At 36.7% G+C, this 24,378-nt stretch overlaps 1 protein-coding gene and 1 long non-coding RNA gene across 9 annotated transcripts in view; one reads left to right on the plus strand and one right to left on the minus strand.

The window, feature by feature from the left end:
• prox1a (prospero homeobox 1a) overlaps positions 1 to 18,141 on the minus strand; it is a 44,014-nt gene extending 25,873 nt beyond the window's left edge. For 2 of the 7 annotated variants that reach the window (XM_073926951.1, XM_073926949.1), the window contains exons 1-3: positions 18,057 to 18,141; positions 13,033 to 14,831; positions 9,450 to 9,557 (exon numbers count right to left, since the gene is read on the minus strand). In XM_073926951.1, coding sequence (XP_073783052.1) covers positions 9,450 to 9,557; positions 13,033 to 14,763 — 1,839 coding nt within the window. In that variant the 5' untranslated portion in view covers positions 14,764 to 14,831; positions 18,057 to 18,141. 7 annotated transcript variants of the gene reach the window in all.
• Positions 1 to 24,378, plus strand: part of LOC137488119 (uncharacterized) — a 176,783-nt gene that overhangs the window by 67,858 nt on the left and 84,547 nt on the right. Inside the window, exon 3 of one of the 2 annotated variants that reach the window (XR_012393499.1) lies at positions 22,078 to 22,331. The exons of the other annotated variant lie outside the window; for it this stretch is intronic. This is a non-coding gene — a long non-coding RNA (uncharacterized lncRNA). Of the gene's footprint in view, positions 1 to 22,077; positions 22,332 to 24,378 lie in introns of those variants that run through there. 2 annotated transcript variants of the gene reach the window in all.

The following is a 24,378-nucleotide window of genomic DNA, read 5'->3' on the forward strand; positions in this document are numbered from 1 at the left end:
AACGTGTTTACTTCACATTGTCCTTGAGGATGATGGGTAAGCAAACAAACCCGTAGCTGAGACAGATTGGTCAGGGGGGTGTTTTTCTTTCTTTCTTTTTTTTTCCTCCACCAAGGCTTACACGGTCGGCACTGATACTGTATTTGCTGTTGTGTGCAAATGCAAACAGTTCAGGGTTGAGTAGATGAAATTATAATTGTGTCAATAGCCTGTAATGCAGCGATGGCAAATTTACATATCAAGTAGCTGACTTAATTCTGATACGCCTCAGGGTTTATTCCCTTCTTTTCCCACATTAATAATCGAGCGAAGTAAGCGATCAAGTGAAATTGAGTGAAGGAATTGGAATTAATTACAAACCTTGCAACAAGTACAGCTCTACACAGTAAAACCCAGACGTTTTTAAATGTGTAGTTACTCAAAATGTACTGAAAGTTAATTCTACTCATTTTAAAAACGTTTTGAATTCAGTGTTGAAGGTAATGAGTTAATTAAATATCTCATTACTTCAACTTAAATGGAGTAAGTTCACAGTACTCGTATAGATCAGTTTTAGCAATCGGTTTCCTCAAATAGTTTGAGTTGCCTTACCTTAATGAGTTTTACAGTACTTGGTTTGAGTATTCTTCATTTGTTGGGTTTTACTCTACTCATTAGGATTAGTTTTTGAACCTAAATGCTTTGTTGCAATTGGTTTCCTCAAATGGTTTGAGTTACCTTAACTTTTTGGGTTTTACAGTGTAGTTAAACAGCTCAGAGCTGCTGTGTGGGAGCTATATTTGGAGAGCCTGATCCTAGATCAGTAAATACACAGTACTCCATTTGCCCTGTGTACTTGCCCCATGACCTCAGCAAATGACCTGTGTGACGGCCTTTTTGTGTGTGTGTGTGTGTGTGCAGCTACGTTTGTGTGTGCGCGAAAGCTATGGCTGCCAAGAGTGCGAATGTACAGGACAGCTGAGTTGAATGTAGCCAAGTTAAAAGCTATAAATCCGGCGGGCTTTCTGTTGGCTGCTCTGACATGCAGCCTCCTGCCTTTTGTCATTACGGGTGTTCATCAAGCCTTCATTGCCTTTGCCTCCCCTCAAAGAGCATTAATCAAAAATCAACAGTGAGCACTTATCTATCTGTGGCCATGAGAACATGCAGGCCTCTGTTTAGATGACAGCTGAGGAGAGCGAGAGATCGAGCATGAGGAGAGAGGAAAAAAAAGAGAGGAAGGACAAGGAACAAAGAGGGGGGAGGAGGACGAGTGTGTTTTCTGAGGGTAGATGTAATTACCGTGTAGAAACTTGTCCCCATGCTTGCAAATTTAAGATAATGACGTGAATGAGAATTCATAGCGGGGAATCCGAGTCGTTAGAAAGAGTCAGAAGCCACGACGGGCTGATAGGTTTCCCCCAAAAGGCCAGCCGAGAGCATAATTACCGCCAGGGTTCTTCTCCCATAATTCAGCAGAAAATGATTAAGTCGTCATCCCGAGGCATCAGTCTGCAGAAGTTCAAACATGTACTTAACCTATCCAGGAATTATACATTTGGCCTGTGTGTCGCCTCTGCCTTCTTTCAGCGAGAAACAGGGGGTTTGAAAAGAAGACGGAAAAAAAAGAACAACCAAAGAAGCAAGGCTATCTGATCTCTCGCCTGCCCCCGTTTCAATAGACGTTAAACCTATTAGGATCTACTGAACTCGAGGGGCTTCTCCTTTTTTTCAGCTTTATCTGCGGAGCGAAATGCACTGTCCAAATTTCCAGACACTGAGATAAGGACCCCCGGCCCCCGTGACGACTTACTCCAGCGCCCCCTCGCCACCCCCTTAATTCTTTTAGAATAAGAAACAAAACATTACAAAATGATAGCAGACTGCTCACTGGGGAATGAAAATTGCTTTGACATGGAGATTAGGCTCTTCTATTGTCATAAGACATTGTCTCATATGAGTGGGGCTTGCAGAAGAGACGGATAAAAGGCGAGAAAGGGGGGAATTTTTTTTCTAGAATGGCTAGTGGATGACATAATGGAGAGCGCAGAAAAGTAAGTCCGCATGACATCGTTTGGCAGCGCTGTATAAAGGGAGATTTAAAAAGCATTGTTGCCGAATAGAAATACCAGAGATTCGGGGGACAATGGAGCCGCGTTGCTGGAACGTGACAACTCAGCAATTAAGGATCATGTCATCTGCTTGTCAAACAAAAATAACCAGCCTAGCTCTCCTCTCTCCTCTCTCTCTCTCTCTCTCTCTCAGCTCTCAATCACCTCATGCATGAAACAAAACCCTAAATGATATGTCGCCACATTAGAAAAAAAAAAAAAAAACACTTGCAAACACATTTGATTTTCTTAGTGGGGTAGAATACGTGACAAGTTTTTTCTTTCATTGGGCTCAATACTGAAATCTCACAACTAACTTTTTTAAATGCTTTGAAAAGTTAAGGATGAAGTTTAGCTGCCCCTTAGGCCTGTCACGATATCTATTTTTTGTTGTACAATATATATTACACCAAAATATATTGCAATAAACGATATTATTGCCATTATATAATGCAAGAATGACAGTATAATTTCATCACAATGCAGGAACATTCTTCCAAAAAACACATCATATTTTATTCTTAAGGATATTTCGTTTAATTATAGTCATTTTATTGATTAGGTATTGGAATCAGAAAATGAAAATGTATAATCATAAATGTTAACAAAAAAAGTGATGGGTAAAGTAACAGAGGCTGCGATATCTGCTACTAGATCTGTTGTTAGTTGTCAGACACCCACATACAAAAAAAAAATACTGTAGTAATTAATAGTAAATACTATAGTGTATTTTAACCATACTGACACTGACAGCTTCTATAAGGATAGAGATGTTGCGCAATCAGCTAAAATGTTGCTAGAATTGTTTTTTATGTATGGGGCAATATATATTGCATCACCAAAAATGATTGAGGTCATGTCCATAAGTCGATATATTGATCATTGTGACAGGCCTACTGCCACTTTGTTTGCATTTATAACAACAACAATAATAGTAATAATAATAATAATAATAATAATATGATGATGATGATGATGATTAGGACTACACGATATTGAAAAAATCTGTAATTGCAGGATTTTATTTTGTTTTATAAGATAGTTTGAATAGTTGGAATAGCACTACTACTTTGGGTACAGAAATTGAATAATAACAATGTAAAAAAGGCTTTCTTACTTTGCTTTGTCTTGTTTCTTGTCCAAACATGTAAAAATTTTTAAAAGAAGTAAAAATTTGCCAGTTGAGTAAAATAATCTTGTTTTTTGCTTTAAAATGAAAATATTTGTACTAAAAACAAGACAAAATTTAGCTAAAAAGGCGAGAAAAACATTTTTGTTGTATAAATTGTACAAAGTTCATATAAATAATTAAATAGAATTCTGTAGCTCCTGGTTAACTAGACTCAACATTGCGTATCTTGCGATGTGACTATTGCAAATGTGCAGCCTAAATAATAATAATTAATTCTAATATAAATTAATAGAGTTGAAATTTAAAGTAGAAAAACTGAAGTGGTTTTGTAAAACATTCTATTTTTTTTGTCTTACATTATTTGTTTGATTTTTACTCTTTTTGACATAACGGTGTGCAGAAGTAAATTTTGACTAAGCAGGTAGCTATTTTTATTAATCTACAATACATATACTAGATAGATTGATTTGTTGATCTATATTTATTACTTTTTATTTATTTATTTAATTTATATTTGTGTACAGTAATCAGCATAATTAAGTACACCCCTGGCGATGTATTTTAATGCATTTAAACGAAACAGATTTTTTAAACAGATATATTCATTAAAATAAAATTTTAGTCACCGAGCATTTTTAGAAATCGAAAGAATTCAATTCAAGCTAAATATTGCAGAATTTCAACTAAATTTTTCTACTTTTTTGCTTCTCTTCATTTTTACTTTTTAAAAATTTGGATTTAATATTTTTCTATAGCATAGAAATTTGGGTTAAGTTGTCTTTGGACCGTTTTTATAAGTTATTTTGTTGAATAAGCTTCAGATTTGGCTTTAGTACTGACTAATCTAATGTATATGCACTAATAAAATATTGTAAAGCTTCCTATGAAAAATATGAATTTAAAAGATAGATTTGTGAGGGGTTTACTTGTATGTTCACTTGCTCACTTGAATGTTCACTTACTCATTCTTTTAGCACTCTCACTATATTTCCAATCCAATCTATGTTTCTGCCTCTAATATCCAGCGCTGCTCGAAGAAACACCAAACTCAAGCCCTCCCACAGTGCACCTCATCCTGTTATTCACCAAACCTTACATATCCACTGAGCACGCTCAAAAGATTCATAAAACAAATCATCCTGATGCCTATAATGTGTCCGGGCAGCGGTTGACTCAGAGAACAAGTGCGTTTCACACAATCTTGCTCACGGGCCTGTGAAAGATTATTCCTCTGGTGACAGAGATCCGCTCTTTCCAAGACACCGGGGGAAGACTTGACCTGTCACTCCGCACGTTTCCTCTGTTAGCCATGGACAATACAGGCTTTCACACACGCCTGGTGGGGACGCTACTTATACGGGGGTCTGTGCATTTTAAGTCTCCCCCTCCCCGAACACAGCGTGCACTTAGATTGAGAATCTGGGAAAAGTGGAGCTCTATAAGGGGGAAGGAAGCTAAGTGCCTCGGTAGGTTATTTGATATTCAGCTGTTAATGGTACATGGTATGCTGTACGTTTAAAGGCAGCTTGGTGACAAAGCCGGAGCGGCTAAAATAATTTCCCTGACCCACGGCTGACCTTACTGGAGCTGTCCTGCTGAAACGTATACGCCTCGACCCTTATGGAGTGACATAACCCCCTGCTCATGCTTGCTTTGACTGCTCATAATCAGTGTCACACCATCTTCCTGCTAATACTCCTCTTAACCCTTGACCCTCTCTCGTTTAGCCCTCAAAGGCTACTGTAGGCAGGCCAGCCGACCACCTCTGCATGCGTTATGTGAATATGCCGTATGGGATTTATGCTGATTAATCTGCACAGAAATAGAAGTGGCGAGAGATAACGTACGCTCTAAAAAAAATGCTGGGATGTTTTAACTTAATTTTGGGTCAAATATGGACATACATTTGAACCAATTGCTGGGTTAAACATTTAATTGGGGAAAAAAAATGAAAAACCAACAGGTGGGTTTGTTCTTCTCAATGTTGTTTGAGTTAACAAACCTAAAACTGTGGGTCCAAAAACTTTTACGTCAACTGGAATAAAATAACCGATTGGGTAACACTTTAATACACACTTTGAATTGTCTATTAAGCGTTAGCAAATAGTTCTTAAAATGTTAAGCATTAACTCTACATTAATAGATGTTAGTAAGCTTTTTATAAATACAGCTACAAATGCTGTATTCTTGACTAATATGCACATTTATAATGTGTTTAATGATTGCATTCTCATACTTTGTTAATGATGATTTTTTCATTTTTTAAGTATTACAATATTTACACACTAGTTATTTACGAATACTGGGTGCTACTTTATGATCATTCAGAATACATATGTAAATGATTAATAAACTGTTCAAATTAACAATCATATATCTTACTAATAGTTCATTTGTGTGTTAATAAATGCTTTATTAAGACAACTTCATTCAGGTTTGTGACCTAATCTAAAGTGAAGATTATTTATGCTGTATGAATCTCTAATAAATGACCAATAAAGGCTCAGTTATATTCCAAAGAGAAAAACAAAGAACTGACTTTATTCATTTCTATTCATTTTAAGAGACACACAAAAACATTTATCTTTGTAATCTTATGTAAAATAAAATTACTGGACAGTTTAAACTTTGCTAAATAATTTTGAATTGTTGTATCATAATATATTGTTTAAATTAATATATTATTATTTTATACATTTTAACTGTATTTGTTGCTAATTGTATTTTGACACTCCTGTTATTTAGCAATGTTTAAAGTTAACAGTAACTTTATTTTTTAGATAAAATTGCAAACCTTTATTGTTCAATTGATACTGAGCCTTTAATTGTCATTTATAAAGGATATATAAAGCATAAACCTCATTTTAGGTCACAAAACTGCATGAAGTTGAGTTAATAAAGCATTTATTAACACACACACACACACACACACACACACACACACACACACACACACACACACACACACACACACACACATATATATATATATATATATATATAGCAATCATTACTATATGCCTGTAATAAAATATATACATGTTGATTTGAATAGTTTATTAATCGTTTACTAACTCATTCTGAATGATTCTAAAAAGCCACCAACTACTCCTAAATACAACAATTATTAAGTAATTAGTAATAACATAATTATAGTAATAATTAGTAGTAATTAATAATTAAGTAGTAAAGTATGAAAATATAATTATTAAGCGCATTATAAATGTGCGTATAAGTCAGGAATCTAGCATTTGTAGCTGCAGTTATAAACTGCTTACTAACGTCTATTACTGTAGAGTGAATGCTTAACAGATGATGAATTAACTATTTGCTAGTGTTTAATAGATGATTACTGTGTGTCGTTATTATAGTGTTTCCAAAAATGGGCAATAAATAAAAACAAAAAATAAAGGAAACTAACAGCTGTCCCTGAAAAAAGAATTTAATTAAAAAGAATTAAACTAATTTAATAATTAGCAACAATTAATAAAAGTTGTAGGAATTCATAAGCACTAATTATGTGTCTGTAAAATCAAAAGTTTTACCTGTATAATCATCAGTCAAGCAGAATAATTATATACAAAAACATATTCTCTTTACTTCCTTTGCCAAAAAATGTAAACTCTGCATGTTGAACTACATATACAGTTTGATCTTATATATATATATATATATGTATATATATACTAAATATATATACTAAATATATATATATATATATATACTAAATATATATATATATATATATATATATATATATATATATATATATATATATATATATATATATAAACTAAATATATAAAAGCAAAAAAAAATTGTTCACAAAATAAAAAAACTTACCTAAAACCAACAAAACCATTAATGAAATAAAACTAAACTGTAAATCTACAGTAGATTTTAAAATAGCATCAATATAAAAACTCATTTAAAAATGCTAAATCGTGCTCCATTTGACAATAAACTGAGTTAAAAACAAACGCACTGTAGTTTTATAGTAAATCACATTATTTTAAGAACCTATCGCAACCTACTAAGTGTGACAAATATAAGAAGAGATCAAGGAACAAATGTGAAAAAGAGATGTTAAGGAGGGACGAAGGTATTATCCATTACATAAGAAGTCAGATCACTGTTTCCTGTTGCTTTCCCGTGAAGGGCAGTGACATTAATCTCTTTATGACCACTGGCTCACTCTGTGTGGTCATACGTAGGAAATGTTCTCACTTACTTCTGCACTACGTGTAAAAAGAACCTTCCTCTTCCTTACAGAAAAACAGTGTATAATCACCTTCACAATCCTTTTGATTATTTGATTAGGACTAGGATTTGATTATTCAAATTCTTTTGGACTCACCCTTTTAGTTATCATTTATTTATTATTATTATTATATTTATTTAATATTTAAAAACATGTTTATCATTATTATTATGATTTATTATACAAATAGGCTGTACGTTTAAGCATTTAAAAACAATTTAAAAACAATTATTTAATTTAACATTAAAAAATAGATATTGAAAAACATGATTATTTATTATATTTTATCTTTTAAGCTCTCTGTTTTTAAGTTGAAATTAATTATGTCTTAAACTTTATAACAACACGTATAATAAAAAAATTATTATCACTAATGATTTTAATTAATTCTTTTTGCCTTAACATTCTTGGTTGTATTTTATTAATTTTTTGAACATTAATATATATACAGTTTAGCATCGAGCAATGAGAAAGTGAAATGTGATTATTATTATTCACATTGTTGTTGTCATTATTGTTCTTCTTGCTTGATGTTATACAATTCAAAATAATAACATATTCTTAGTCTGTATTTTGTTTTATTCAATTAGGCCATTAAATAATCGCTCTAATACAAAGGCAGAAGGTCTTTTTTTTAATCATCCGATTACAGACAATTTAAGGAAAACAGTTGTCAAATCAACCTATTTCCCACAGTCATTATTTCCTACTTAGATCCCATCATTATGGTGCCTAAACGTCTTTAATCACTAATTCCTGTAACTTTCGTGGGCTTATACAGCCGTAATTAGTCAGTAATTTATGCTTAATTCCCTTACATACATACTAGTTGATCCAACAAACACATGCCACCCATTGTTCCCTTCTGCCTAAGCAGCCCTGAAAAACCATCTCTCCCAGGACACTGACCTTGTTTCGGAAAATGTTAATTTAATGTGTACAGAATTTTCACAGCCTTGTCTGAAGGGGAATTGTAATTGGGCCGTCTTTAATTTAAGGCTTTGATTAACTTTCTGTTCAGTGGTTTAAAATTAGCGAGCAAAATATATGAATCGAGGGAAGTATTTAAGTTGTCCTCAAAAAAAAATATATATATCATGTTTAAAATAAAAACTATGAATATATGAAGCTACGCAAATGAATGTCTTTGAATATATCAGCTTTCTTAAAAAATTCTATTTTCTAGATATACAATGATATAACTTTCAGTCGGAGCATAAGCGCTGCGAGCGAGCGCTGAATGGCAGCGTGTTCTCATGAGTATTAAGCTGCTGGCAGATTTAGATGGATGCAACAGAAGCATGTGTGTGAGGATGAGGTGGTCACCCTGGACCCGGCACAGGGGCAGCTGGGAGTGAGAGGACCCTGCTCTTCTCATTTAAATAATGTGGCCTGAATCTGTCACATTATTTCTCCTCCGTATGCTCCCTGTATGACGCATCAACAACAAATTAAGTTGTAAATAAAAGACAATCGGTGCCATTGTTTTGTTTGTGTTGTTGTGTTCCATTTTGTTTGTTGTCTCCCTCCTCCTCCCCATTCCCTCCCGCTTTCGTTTGTTCATTCCTCGCCGAACCTCTAATTTTCTCAGCTCTTATCACCCTCTGCCTCCCACTTCCACACGGGATGGGAACTCTTGGAAATGACCGTCCCGACAAGTTAACAGAAACAGAGACTAGTTGTCTGTGCTCGCAAACCAGCAGTGAGTGAAGTGACAGAACGTGAAGGTTTTTAATAAAAGCGTAAGTGAGTAAAAGGGAAAGTGGGACTTGTGCTGTGCTGTTCTCTTGGAGGAGATTAAGGCCAGTTATTTTAATTGGGGGGAGGTGGAGGGGTGTGTGTGTGTGTGTGTGTGTGTGTGTGGGTGGGTGGGGGATAGAGAGCTGGCCGTCTGTTTAGGACCCATCTGGACTAGTGGGACAGCGCTACTTCACACGACATAGTTAACGGTCAACGGCAAGCTCACCTTCACGTCTGAGAAGAACATCTTCAGCATGTTGGAGCTGGGGTAGCGCGTGTAGAAGAACATCAGCTTGGCCTTCTTCAGATGGTTCGGCGAAAGCCCCTCTTGGATGTGAAATTCGGAAGGTTAAGGAAAATTTTGTAAAGACATATGGACATGAAACAAAACAAATATGCGCTTTTATATAATATTAAGTATGATGAATACAAACCAGAATATACCACCCTTACATATATTTACCGCAGAGATAATAATTAGACCGATAATTATTTCCATTTTCTGACGACTTCATCCTAACACCTACAGAGTCCCAGTCAATGTAGCATCACGAGTCAATAAACGTCTGCTTATCCCAATAAAAACGCTATTTATCTGGAGGTGGCACTGCCCTCTAGATTGGTAAACAGAGGGCAGCTGAGGGGGGTCCCAGGAGAGACCGTGGCTAACCAGAGCCATCTACCCATTACAATTAGCCCCAACCCCCAACCCTCCACCCTGAGCCTCCTGGCACGGCCCCCGCTCTGCCAGTTAGGCCGGCTTTAGCCACATCTGCGCTCCAGACTGGCCCAGCCATTTCCTCTGCAAATTAACGGCTTTATAATTTATCAAAAATGAAGATGCATGTGGGGCTAAATCAATGGGCCCCCACAAGGTCAATTAAGAGGCTCACCCAGCGCTCGCCCACCCCCCTTTTCTATAAAGCATGGCACCGTCATGGCAGTGCCGCACAGAGTCTGTTATGTAAAGCACCAAGTTACCGAAGCAACAATACATTTATCTACATGTAAGAATGGCTAAAATTGACTGTCTGTGCTATTTGAGCCTCTCTAATAATGGTGTGTATGTAGATTGACGTGCTCCTTCTGCCAAGAGAGGAGGAGAGGAGGAGAACCCTAGGTGACCTCCATTAGGCTGATAGGGAAGACCAAAAGAGCATTACTCTCTTTCCTACCATCTGTCATAATGCATACAGCAAATAACAGCAGTGAATGACAGCGCGGGAGGGAGAAAGAGAGAGAGTTAAGCTGTCTTTTTCACAACAAGTCAGATTTTTCTGACTTGTTGAGGACCTAGAGGCTCATTTAAAAATCAAGAGTAGGGAGAAGCCTAAAAAGTGCACCTTGGTGAAATAAAGCGAATAATAGAGTCTGGAAAAAGAGCCCCGGTAAACGCCTTCACCGTTTTTTCTTTTATCATTATATTTCGAGAGATTAATCACATCGAGATGCTCTTTAATCTAATGGGCATCGCACTTTGGAAGCGTTCGCAGTTGCCACTGTTCAATCTCTTCGCAGTATTTACAGAGCGACGATCATATCAGTTCATTCTGCCCTGTCTCTGCTCTGTTAACAGCATTCATAAATCCCAGGTATCTCATTACTCAGTGCCATTAACATTCAAGACATTGACTTTTAAATAAAACAAACAGTCGCAGATCTTGGGAACAACGTGCGAGGACGACTCGACAGGGCTTGACTCACATTTCCTACAAGTAGACCTGGCTTCCAAGAAAAATACGGCCGTTTCTAGGATACGTAAATATGCGAAACGACAAAATAGATTGAGTAAACACCGGCCCACTGAGTGTGTAAGACAACCCGGTACATAGTCAACATGAATGAAGGACATAATGCAAACATGAATATGAAGTATTCCAGGGGAGGAGAAAAATGGGGCAGCTGTGGTTTATAGCCAAATGAGATACTACATAAACAACACCGCCATAGATGCACTGCATCATTAGGCTTTTTTAGGGCTGGTTTTGTATTAAGCATGTTGCATGTAAGGGAGACAATAACTAGTGAAATGTGATCCTGCGGCCAGGTGTAAGGAGAGAAAGGAGGAAAAAAAGGACATAGGGATGCTAAATCCATAAATTAATGCTAGACATCTGTTCAGCAATATGAAAGATTAGAGCAACAAATGTACTACAGCTGAGACTTCAGCTCTTGCTTAGAGGAGGAAATAAATAGGAAGCATTTTCAGATTGTTGGCTCCGGGGGAAAAAAAAATCTTAACTTTGATGACAATCTTTTGACATAAATCAGAAAGGACTCAAATTTTGTCATTCCACCAGCAGAGTGATTTTGAAATCGAGAAGGTCTTTTATTAAACCACTTTGGCAACCGAGTTTGAAAAGTGATCTGAGCAATGTCTTCATAGCGCATTTTCTTTGCTTCGCTTTAATTGATGAAACCTGAATCTACGTGCAATAGCTGCCTCAGCACTTGAGCATTGAGCTAGTGCAACCATGAACCTCTGTCCTCGTCTACTATATTAGACATGCAAACTGGCTTCACCTGCCGCCCACCCCCCACCCCATTCTTACAACAGCCCTGTGCCAGAGCTGTTCGGTCTCTCTATATGCAAATGATGGGGGAAACTGAACAAGGCTATTTTTCTTGAGATGCAAAGAGAGCACGTGACAAGGAAGATCATGCTGGCCATGGCTGAAGATAATTGGCTGCTTGTTTCTTCTAGAATTTGAATAGAAATTCATATTTGATTAAACACCCTATTTTGCAAATATTGAGATGTTGTTGTTCAGGTCCCAACTGTGCAGGTGTGCAAGTACACTTAGAGAAATAATAGACTCTTACATGAGCTGAAGAGTGCTAACTTGGGGAATTATCTTTGGATGGTTTTGCTCATTCTTTTGTGTAATCATTTATTTTATTTCTTAACATTTAATCTTAAACTTCAAAAGTTACTCTTAAAAGAAATACATACTTTTTATATCACATTTGGTGTTGTTTGTTTTGACTTGCATTCAGAGCTTATCAAAGATCTAGTAGCCATTTGGCAAAAGGTTAAAAAGAGGGAAAGGGATGAAAGAAAAGCAGCTACCCGCAAACACCTGTTCACACCAGAGAAACAGGATGAAAAGAAAAGACCCACTGCCAGGCAACAGCTATCAGTGCACTTTTACCTAAAGCAAGCTGGCGATGTTCACAAGAAATACGCTTTGTTGTGTTCTGAGATCACATGTTGTGCTAAAAAGCTATTTTTAATTTATTTAATTATGAAGCTCAACAGTATTGGGACATTTTTACCCTTGCTGCGTTCACTTGACGCTTAATGAGAACCAGTCTTCCGAAATTAATCTTTCCTCCACTGACAGAAATCTTTTACTATTCTTCTAACACAACTTTCTAGGGCCTCTAAGCAAAGGATCCCACTTGTCCTTTTACTTCCTGGCTTTGAAATATGATTTGCTTTGAGCATTTATGTACAAAGTCTTGCATGTGCTGTGATGAAAGAGGAGGTTTTATTGTGAGTCTCCCTGTGATAGTGTGAGAACAGAGAAGATGGGAGGTATCTTAGCCACGGCGGGGCCTTTCAGCACTTCTCCATATAGCGCACACTTAAAAGCCTCCGTCCACCGAGTTCTTTTTAATCTGCACTACTAGAGGAACACTGCTTTTTGAATGTGGCAATTAATGGAGATTCATTGAAATTAAGTTTATATCTTTCAAGATGTGTTTGTCATTTGTATGGCATCCAAGCTTCACTCACGCCAAAAGTGTTTCATCTATCTAAACAAATGAAAATACAACATTGAAACATTTGATTTGAAAAAGGATATTGTACTTCCTGAATATGGAGAGATGTCTGACATGTCCTGAAGGTCTCCGCATTCTGACTTTATGAGGGACAAGGACAAGCCTTCATTCCCTGGGTGTGTTGGTGAGATGGAACGATGGTGGCTGAGGTGGTTGGACGACATCTTGGTCCGTAGGCTAGTGGTCTCTCTGGACAGATCCAGAGACTCAGGAGAAGACCTATCCTTTCCTGGGTAAGGCCCTGTTGGGGCACCTAAGGGGCTTTGGAAAGGGTAGCCCATTAGAGGAAGGGGGAAAGGATGGCGGAAAGAGGGAGGACTAAAACCCATTGTAGAAGATAAAGGTGGGGGGTGCAGAGAGGGATGGTGGTGGTGACCCCCAGGTGTGGAAAGTGACCCAGTCTGATCTGAAGAGTTCTTTCTCACCACCAAAGGCAGGGCCTCTGTTTGGTCATTTGAGTTGGGCACCTGCATACTAGCAAAAGTGTCCAGGGGATTAGGAATGATGACATCACCAAAACATTGCAAGCGCTGGTTGGCAGTATGGAAGTTTGGATTTTCTCCATTGACTGCGAAACGATCAGGGGATTCCATGTGCAGGGGTGGGAAAACCTGAGGAACTGGGCGTGGAGGCTTGGCAAAGACCTTCACCACAGTGTCCACTACCTGGGACATTGCTGTATTGAGCTCTTGTTTTAGCGTTTCTGCCAATTGTTTGCCCTCTGCATGCATGGAGGTTGGTCCCTGGCTCTTTCCTCTTGATCCATCACGCTTGGGTTTGTCCCCCTCCATCATGCTCTGCTCCCGAATAAGTGCGCGTGCTCGATCCAAAAAGTGCCCCGGATCCAGGTCAGACATTTCGTTGTCAGAACGATCTGGGACAGAGTCGTGGGCACGATTGTCCATTCCATCAGAGCGCATGCTGTCTTCAGAGAGGTTCCCATCTTCATCGTTTTCAGAGTCAGTGCTGTCATAAATCTGGTAGAACTTCTCTTGGAGTTGCCGGAGCTGCTTCTGCATGTCCTCCAGCTGTAGTTTGAGTTGCCGCCGTTCTTCATGTTTCTGTTCTTTGCGTGCAGAGACGAGCTGCTGAAAACTCTGCTGCTGCTGCTGTGGCAGTTTCTGTTTGCGCTTGTTTTCCCGGTAGTTCTCACGAGGACTCGGGGGTTGGGCTGCCCCCTCACGATCGTTATCTCCTGCACGAAGTGTGACGCTAGGAGAATGGCTCATCCCACGGATGATGTTCTCCACCCGGGCACGTTTGGCCCTTAGATGCTCATCTGTTAGCCTCTCCATCTCAAATTGGGTCATGGAGGGCCTGCTGAATGGTGAAAGGCACTCCTGAGGGCTGCCCCGTGAGGAGTTGCTGCAAGCATCCTCCTGCTGCATCTCTGAGCCGGTACTCGAGAGGCCACTTCCCTGGAAATTAGGCTCACTGCCTCCATTTTTGGTCAAATTGTTTTTCAGAAGCTGAGATATGATGGTTGCCCCTGGAAAGGGCATCACAGCGTCTTCGTAAGAGTTTGCTCTCTTCAACAGCTTGCGAAGCACGTTGGACTTCTCACCGTCTGCGTGCTGCACCACTGAACACTCAACATCCTGCTCGGAACCGTGGGGATTCATGGCACTAAGAAAGGTTGCTTTTGCGCGGGTAAAAACCACAGATGCTTGCCCAACAGTCCTCTTCACTCCTATGTCAACTCTTCTTCTCTTGGTTTGTCTACTTAAGAGGGATGTGCTGTCATGGTCAGGCATCACTGGAACTGTTATTGTGCCATCTTCGAAAGCCTGTCAGCTGGGCACAGCTCGAGAACCCTGGGAACCTAGCCAGAAAGAAAGGACTGATGAATAATTTTCTTTATATGTCTCCAAGTTTCTTGTGCCCAATTCTAAATGCTATTTGAACAGGCTAATGTCTTAGACAACATCACACAAGATTAAAAATGCTTAAAATGCTAGGCCTACAGTATTTTAAAAGAAACTGACAAAAAGCTTAAAATGTATTTGTATTAAAGTCAGTTACAAAGTTGTCATTACAACATTTATTAAATAATCAACCAAAAGGCTGCATGCCAAAAGTCTAATTCTCATGTAAGACCCCATTTAAAAATCAAATTGCTGTGTTTAGCTAGACATGTCCTGCCACTATTGTGCTCACACAGCCAACTTGCAGGCTTTGTTCACTTTGGTAAGTGTCGATGTACCATTTGCCAAAGAAACAGCTACAGTTGATATTTGCAAAGACACTTAGCAAATAAAGACACTCAATATTATCTTTTAAAGATTAACTGCCTACTTCCCATGTAATTAAAATTATACAACAAGTATAATACACCACACAAATTAAATTCAGGGTTAATGAATTGAATTCAAAGATAACTCCTTTTTGTGTGTAATGCAGTGTAATAAACGCTAATTGCACGTTTTGCAAGTTTGTTGAAGGAGATCGGTCAACGTTATTAGCCTAATCTTAAATCACATTTTAAAAAGTTTGAGCTCACCATGCACGTTAGAAAAAAAAAACATAGCTAATATCTAGCTTTGCTAATTGGGAATGTAACGCACATTAAAAAGGCACATCATCTCACGCATGACTAAGGTGCACAGTTTTGCAAAGCATATAGTAATTAACGCAACTACTTCTCCAGAACATACAAATATAAAAGTTTTTGATAAAATATACGTGTAATAATATAATGTTACAGTGCATTTATTATCATCAGTACGGCTACATGATAAAGAGTTGTTAACAGTCGTTATTATTAGAAAAAAAATTCTGAGACATGCACCTTGTGAGACATAACTTTAATTGTTCTTCAAGACGCACCGATTAAGGTTGTCAGTGGTTTTCATTTAGGGTATAAAATACAGCGACAACTTGCTTTAGCTGTCTCAAAATATAGACATCTGACAAATCAAGACAAAATGGCAACAAAATCTGTTCGTTTTGGATGCCTTTCACCTCATACGGACACTGCGTCCTATGCGCACCTCTTCTCGCCAAATATTTAAAGCCGTTCAGCTTAAAGCCGAAAAAGTTGTCAAAGTAAGAAAATTAAACTAATTCAATCACACTCATGTGAACATAAATCGGATAACGCAGTTGAAGCGTTAAATAGCTTAAACATGTATGTGCCCACCAGCAAGTTCGAGGAAATAGTAGTTTTAAACATTTAAAAACCCAAGAACCCTCACTCAGCCAACTTAAAGAGCCCTGGAAAGCATTACAACTCCAAAAAACAAACAAAAAAAAAAAAAAAAAAAAAAAACTTCTGAAACATTTAAAAATTATTTTAAAATTTTGTTAGTTAAGAAATTTCAGATTAGTTTCGACAAGTCATAAAAACCTTTGAAAATTATGCTATCATATGTATATTGTCTCCACCAAACCCTGGTCGCATCACTTTAGTAGGAGCACAGTGATACACTGATCATCAAACCAAAAATATTTTTATCAACAACCACGTGCGTGGCATTCATTTTGACAATAAACATCTAAAACCGACTTTACGTATATGTCGGCAAATCTTTGAATCTTATGTGCGCGTAAACTAGAGCTTTGATGTCTATCTGACTTTCACGTCATGAAACGATGATGATGATGAAGTAACGCGTCAAGCTGTAGTGGCAGTGAAAGTGAGATGCTAAGTATAAGCCTACGTTTATAAAAATAAAGGTTGATCAATGGTAGCACCTTAGGTTCAGAAAAAAAACATGTTCTTATTAAGAGGCTTTTTGTAGTTTAAAAAAAGTTATGTTAGGACATTATAGGTTCTCAAGTTCACTGTTGTTGTCAATCGGCTCTTTAAAGCACTACAACAAGGCGTTCAAAAAAAATTAAAGAATGAAAGCAGCATAAGTTCTTTGTAACACTTAAAAGATTCTCCAGTGACTGGGACTGGGATCTGGAACCTTTTTTTCTATATGATTTTTTACGACTGAAAGCGTCTATGTAAATGACGAGGATATTTGTTATTGGCATAAAACAACAGACGACTGACACTAAAAATGTAAAATAATGAAGATGCGGAAAGTGCACGCACGGTGTGCATCCGAGAAGAGAGCGTCTGTCCTATTACGAGGAATAAACGGCAAGTTCAGAACTGAGCGTAGTACATGTTTTGCGTCGCCTCTCCAAAGTCTACAAGCAATATTACAAGTGCGTATTTATACTTACTTTACGGAAAACATTGAGATGTTATCCCTCCGAAATGGCACGAATTAAATGTAAAGTTAAAACAACCGCAACCCGAAGACAGTGAAGGATAAAGCGATACAGCGCATCAACTGGAAAGTCATCAGAACAAAACTCAGCGCGAGCGCAAATGACAAGGTTACTTACTCTGAAGATGAGAGCGAATTGAGCTTCTTCGCGATAGTGTAAGAGAGAATACAGAGGGTTGTTCGCCCCGTGATGAATATTGTAATTTCTCGGGACAAGCGAGAGCGAAGAGAGTGAGATAGAGAAAGAGCTCTTGTGCGCCGCTCCTCTCTCTGCATGAAAACTGTATGTCTCAGCGCACGCGGCCAGGAGGAGGCTGAGAGCGCGCTCGCACCAACAAGATTCACTTTAAGACGCGGCTGAAGGAAGCAGGAAGACGGCGCGTCATAATCATTGTGATGTAACGCTCGCACCTACCAATAAGAACAGTCCGCTGGATTTAGAGGAATACAAAACAAGTGAAGTTGAAGACTCCGCTCGAGCACAAACGAATGATACGGAAACCTATGTGGGATATCTGTAAGGATATGCACTTTTTTAAACAATACGTTCTCTGTGCGGATTTTGTTAAAACAGCTATTTACATAATGTTAAAGTTGTTTATGCTCACTGAAATGTATACACTGTGGATGCACGCTTTGCAGGATGTTTTTTATTATTATTATAAATATTAATGTGTATTATTAAGTGCACTTATTTTTTCTTCAGAGAAATACAATTGAATTTTATAACTACTTTTGCATCATTTCTGTATTCTGTCATCAACTAATATATAATTGCGAATAGTATATTTTATCAACACGTTTAAAAATAAGACAAAACTCACGACATTCGTGAAATGTGGTATGCAGGCCCCAAGAAATGACCGCAGCCTCGACCTCGTGCGTGCCTGGGTCCGTGAAAATAGTTTCGCTTGCCAAGGTTGTCTTTGCGCTATGTGCTTTTTTCTACTTAAGACCTTGTTCTTACTTTAAATCCCTCCTCCTAGCCTCCACAGTCAACAGATGAAGGAATACGCGGATGCTTTGACATGTTCTTACTAATTGCTGTTTAATAGCCTTCTTCTTGCAGATATAAAACCGTAAAATTACCTCAAAATGCATCCTTTAAAATTAAGGCACATATATCCCTCATGCTTTGTGATCAGTTATTAAGACAGCTTTATATATTAAAAACAATATCTAAATACTTAATTAATATTTGATTGTAAATATCTGCTATAGAAAAGTGTATTAGTGTTGTCTTTCCTGCAAAGTTTGATTTTCACCGAATACTTAGACTGTTGATGCGCAGCGCATGTCAACATTATCAATTATCTTGTTCGTAGATTTGAACCACCACGCTAAAATAAAGTTTTGCATTATAGAAGAAAAAAAGGCATAGGATTATTTGGACACATTATTTAGAGAGCCATTAGCCAATCAAATGATGATTTCTCACCATCCTATCAGGTGCTTCAGCATGTAAGCAGATTTCCCAAAGCCTTAACCTACTTTTCTGTAGTCGCTTTTACTGTTTATTGTTGAAATTAAATTGTATTCAAAACGTCGCATTTTACTCATTTTCTATCATCAATGTAAAAGTTTTACCCTTTTAAATTTTTGTAGTTAAATCCACCTCTTCTTGTGCTCTTGTAGCTGTTCTTTTAAACGAAATGTGATGTGATCCTACCACGGTGTCTGGAATATATTTATTTATACAAATGAAATTTAAATATATTATCCAGCGTGTACAATAAATCGTGTACTTCATGTGATACCAGACGCATTTAATTATGAGATTCTAAAAAAACGGCATTGAAAAACCATCCAAGCACATTTCAGTGGTCTCATTCATTCCAAAGCATGTTTGGGCTGTCAGAGCAAATGACAGCAGCGCAGCTGTTTGACCTATTAATGAGATTATTTACTGTAACCCTGTTGATCTGAATTCTTCTACAAATGTGGGTTAGAAAAGCCATCTTCAAATCCTTTCAAAACAAAACCTGTCAGCATCAATGATTATTATTAATATTATCATAATCACTTTTATTATTATTATTATTATTATTATTATTATTATTATTATTATTATTATTATTATTATTAAATATCTACTGTTAACCACCGATGGTGTTATACATTTTACTGTAACATTTAATTAACATACATCCCTAGAGATTTTACCTGATGGTGACCATTTTTTTCCGACTGTGTTCCTCCTTTACGCATTGAGTGGAAGATATATTTTGTTATTCGTAACTACAAAAAGGGGAAAATAACTTTTCTTTAAGTTTAGAATAGGATTCAGCTTCACAGCAACAAGCTCTTTTCTTTTCCTTAAATGAGGACAAAAGGAAAGGCGTGTTGTCCAGTCAGTTTCCATGTCGCAAGCAAATGTTATTGTGAGTGAATAAACTGGGAAGGCAGGATTTTTGCAGCAGTGAATTTCTTTTCCAAAACAGGTGTTCCAACTTATTTTGTTAGCATCTTTCCCCAAAGGCACGCTCGGAGTGCGAGCTTAGTGGAAAATACATGACAACATTAAAGCAGTGGTGTTTGGAGAAGGAAAACGCCTCTTAGGTGTAGAGGAAACCTGTTTATTAACACCGCCACCTCTGATCTCTGTCACCTTTTTGCTGGACACTCATTCACTAAATGTCTTGGACTCGCTTGCATTTCATCAGGGATAACGGCTAAACACTTCAATATAATACCGAATAGTTCATATTAGATGTCTGCGCAAACTGGCTCATTTAGTTTTACGCGTCAGCTTATAGCAGTCATTGCTTTTGCCAACTGAACAATTGTTGTATTAAACAGCCGGCAAAAATAAAAACATAATTCACAAAAGGTCTGCAAAAATAGAAATATATATAAACGAAACTTTATCTGAGCAAAAGCTTTCTGACCGCCGTCTATTTGAAAAGACAGTGTTGCTCACCTGCTCTTCCACAGTCTTTTTTTCCACTCAGCCCTCAGAGATTACGAGAAAACAACGCGTTAAAGTTATTCACCACCTATTATTAATTTTAATTTACATCACTCTTGTATTTTGTTTTGTATTTGTGACAGCACATGAGTTAAATTCCGATAGTTTTGCAACTTATTTGCTTTTGCGCGTCTGACTTTCAGCACCAACTGTCTTGCTTCCACACAACTCTGAGTAACCAGCTTCTTTATGTGTGCAGACTCTCCATAATGCGAATTATTTCAATGACTGTCAGCAGAGTGGATTTTTAAAGCACTTTCTGTTAAAAATGTTCTCAATTCATTTGGTTAAAGTTCGTCTCACGTAATCCGAATTGTCTTTTGGCGCCCCTAGCGTAGATACGGTTATAGATACTTGTAGCAACTTCAAGAATGTTTTAAACAATTTTCAAAGCTACCAAAAGCTTTGAAAAATAAAAAAAGAACAAGATGAATAAATAATAATGATAACAATAATACATTTTATTAATTATAACATGTGTTTTCTGATGTGTACACTGAGACCAACAGCCATGGAACAGCAATGGAACAGCAGTTGCTATGGTTACATCTTCAATTAATGGCGAATTCGGTTCTGAAGCGGTTACATTTGCAGACAAATTTGTCATTTAATTTTTGAGGTTAATGGCACAATATTTAGAAGGCTGTTAAAGTGTATAAATTACTTTTATGTTGATGTATTTGTACACACATGACAGCAGTCTCTGTTGATATTGCTACGTCTGCATCTGAAGCCGAATTCTGTTCGCAAGTGTTTACATTTGCACACTCTAATTTAAAATCAGATTATTAAAGTTAATAAAACTAGTTTTAAATGGTGTTGAAGGAATATAAAATAAGTTGATGTACACTCCAGTAGGCTACTAACAGCCATCGAACAGCTACAACAATGGTTGAATTCACCTAAATGCGATTTCAGTTGGAGAGGGTTTGTGCATTTTAATGAGTCAAGTTTGTGAGCTTAACAATGCATTGTTTAAACTTGAAATGCATAAAAGCATAATCCAATAAAGACATAAATACCAAATTCACAATTTGAATCAAAAATTTGTTTAGTAATTTGTTTAAATTGTTAATAATGTAAGACTACTTTTAGTGTGGACGTTTATTTTATTATTGGATATGGACATCAGGCCTACGTATAATAGGAATTTGCTTTTTAACCAAACAGGTTCAACCTCACAATGACTTATTTACTTTATAAGAACAACATGGAAAAAAAAACAGTAATTTTTTAAAAGAATTTTTGAAAACACCCTCCTTTCCACAATTCTAATCATGTATTCATCTAGTATTTGATTAGTAATCAGGTTAAATGATGTTATGTAAACTTGAGTAGGCTGAGTATTTATCTGTTTATGTGTTTATTATAGACTGTAAACCTACAAATAATAGGTCTTTAATTTCAAACCAGAAACAATGACTTATTTCTATCAATTTTCATAGGAGGTGTATTTTAACAGAATTAAAGTGCAGATTTAATTTATTATTTTTTATTTACTTATTTATTTTATTTTATTTAATTTTTTGTGTGGCAACATGGCACTATTGTGGGTAGTTTTTATCTAAAGGCCATTCGGAAACACAGCTGACACAGAGGTGCATTTCTATCCTATTTAATGTGTTTTGCTCAGGATAAGTTCAAACTGTGGTTTTTCCTAGATGTGTCAGTTATACATAGTAAGCTCCCGCAGTTTGCATAACTGACTGAGAGAGGGTTTGTATAACTTTAATCCATCCCGCAGTTAGAGCATGCATTTATTCAAAGGACCCAAAGTTGATAGCCCAAAATAAATTAGCAATTCAGATGCAATATCAACAAACAAGGCAAAAAAAAGAAATCAACTGGGCTTCATATGTCACTTCTGTGGATTACAGATGTCCTGGGGGCTACTGGTAAAGAGAGGATCAGTGGGATAGACTGCCAACAGATAAACAGTATCTAATGCTGTGTGGACACTGACATCGCCCTTTCATGCTGATCTGTGACCTGTTACCTGAACCCTAACATGAGACCCCGAAAGAGAAAAATATTTTAAAAAATAAACAAACAAAAGTTTTATAAGTACAGGTGTAGTCAAAAGTACTAGCTCACTTGTGAAATTTAAATAATAAAAAAACTTCACAAATGTTGTTTAACAGAGATTTTTTTTCCAAAAATTTGAAATAAAATTTTTTAATAGCTAACTTCTAATAAGGTTTATTTTGTCTTTGTCATGGTGGCAGTGCATACTATTTACTTGAGATAATAGTATTCAGCTCAAAGTGCAATTTAAAGGCTTAACTAGCTTAATTACACATTACAAAAAAAATCACAATTTTATTTTTTTTTTGGGTGCCGTAAAACGTAAAATAACAGCTGTTAAATTACTGAAATTTATGACAGAGTAATCGACGTTAAATTACAGAAAATCACAATTTTATTTTTTTAATAAATTTCTGTAATTTAACGCCCATTTTTCTATGATAAATGTCTGTAATTTAATGGGTGTTATTGTACATACAATTTCTGTAATTTAACGTCCGTTATTTTACGGTAAATTTCTGTCATTTTACAACCTGTATTCTTCGATAAATTTCTGTAATTTAATGGGTGGTATTCTACAATAAATTTCTGGAATTTAACAGTCGTTATTCTACGATAAATTTCTGTAATTTAACAGCCTTTATTCTACGATAAATGTATGTAATTTAATGGGCGGTATTCTACGATAAATTTCTGGAAATTAACGTTAGTTATTCTACGATAAATTTTGGTAATTTAATGAGCGGTATTCTGCGATAAATTTCTGTAATTTAACAGGCTTTATTCTACAATAAATTTCTGGAATTTAACGTTTGATATTCTACGATAAATTTCTGTAATTAAATGTCCGTTATTCTACGGTAAATTTCTGTAATTCAACAGTCGTTATTCCACAATAAATTTCTGTAATGTAATGTTCGTTATTTTATGGTAAATTACTGCAATTTAACAGCTATTATTCTACGATAAATGTCTCTAATTTAATGCCCGTCATTTTACTTTTTTCCACCACCCCAGCTGCTGGAAAATTTTAAATTACATTTACAATGCATTTTAAATTACACATTTTTTGTAGGCAAGTTAGGATAGTTATTGGATTAATTAAATTAATGTGTCTAATTGTATTGTATTGTATATGGGTCTTAAAGTAAAATTGACCTTGAGAGAAAAAAAATATACTGTAGGAAATACTTTGAACATTTCTTTGGTCTCTTAAACATTGGAAATATAAAAAAAAATACACATTTTAAAGGAGGGTTATTAATTTAGGTTTAACTTTATATGTACTCATTTTCTTTGACCAGTCTCTAGGAACGATATTGGTTTCTTTGTCTCTAGTTGTAAAGCACTGCATAATTGTAATATTAGTCTTGTTCCATAATATTCTGCCACGTCTCCGTGCTGAACAGATAATATCCCGCACCTTACTAATCACACTAAAATTGAAAGGCCATATGAGGCAAAGAGAATAGAAGGGGAGAGATGTAATAAGACTAGATTAGGGGTGGCAGCACACAAGAATAGATATAAAAAGGGGAATATTACTGCACTGTAGATGCTGTTGTGCACAAATTCAGTCAGCTTCCAGGGGCCATCAAGATTCAGGGAGTAGCTATTATTCTACACATTAGCGCGGGCTAGCTAAAAGCTCTTATGCTTGAAGGGGTCTTGGAGGTCTTCAGGAAAAAGGATGTGGCACTAAGAGTGGGCAGTGTTTAAGAGACCCCTGGTACTCTACGAAAATGGGAGGCTCTCGATGTGACAATGTGACATGCCGGATTCATTTACAAGACTGGCGGAGCAGGGAATCGAATATGGTATTGGGACATGGAAACGATGTTATGACATGTAACCATTACCGCCAGGAAGAACGAACAAAAAATAAGGAGGGAAAACAAAAGAAAAGAAGATGTGAGGTAACTGAATAGAACGTTTTTTTTTTTTTTAAATATAATGCAAGATATTCTCTCAAATGTGACCGAAGTACGTTCTGGATTCCTATGGGACCGATGAACCTCAGTCTGTGCTATCAGATACTGGCTTAGGTCTACACGATTATACTTCATGTTTACCAAAAGCGTCCCTGGTAAACACTAACAATCAATGCTGCTTCGTGCCATGGACAGAGTGAAGCTTTAATGCAAACATGTTCT

Source organism: Danio rerio, chromosome 17, assembly GCF_049306965.1.
Source record: "Danio rerio strain Tuebingen ecotype United States chromosome 17, GRCz12tu, whole genome shotgun sequence".
Taxonomy (NCBI): domain Eukaryota; kingdom Metazoa; phylum Chordata; class Actinopteri; order Cypriniformes; family Danionidae; genus Danio; species Danio rerio.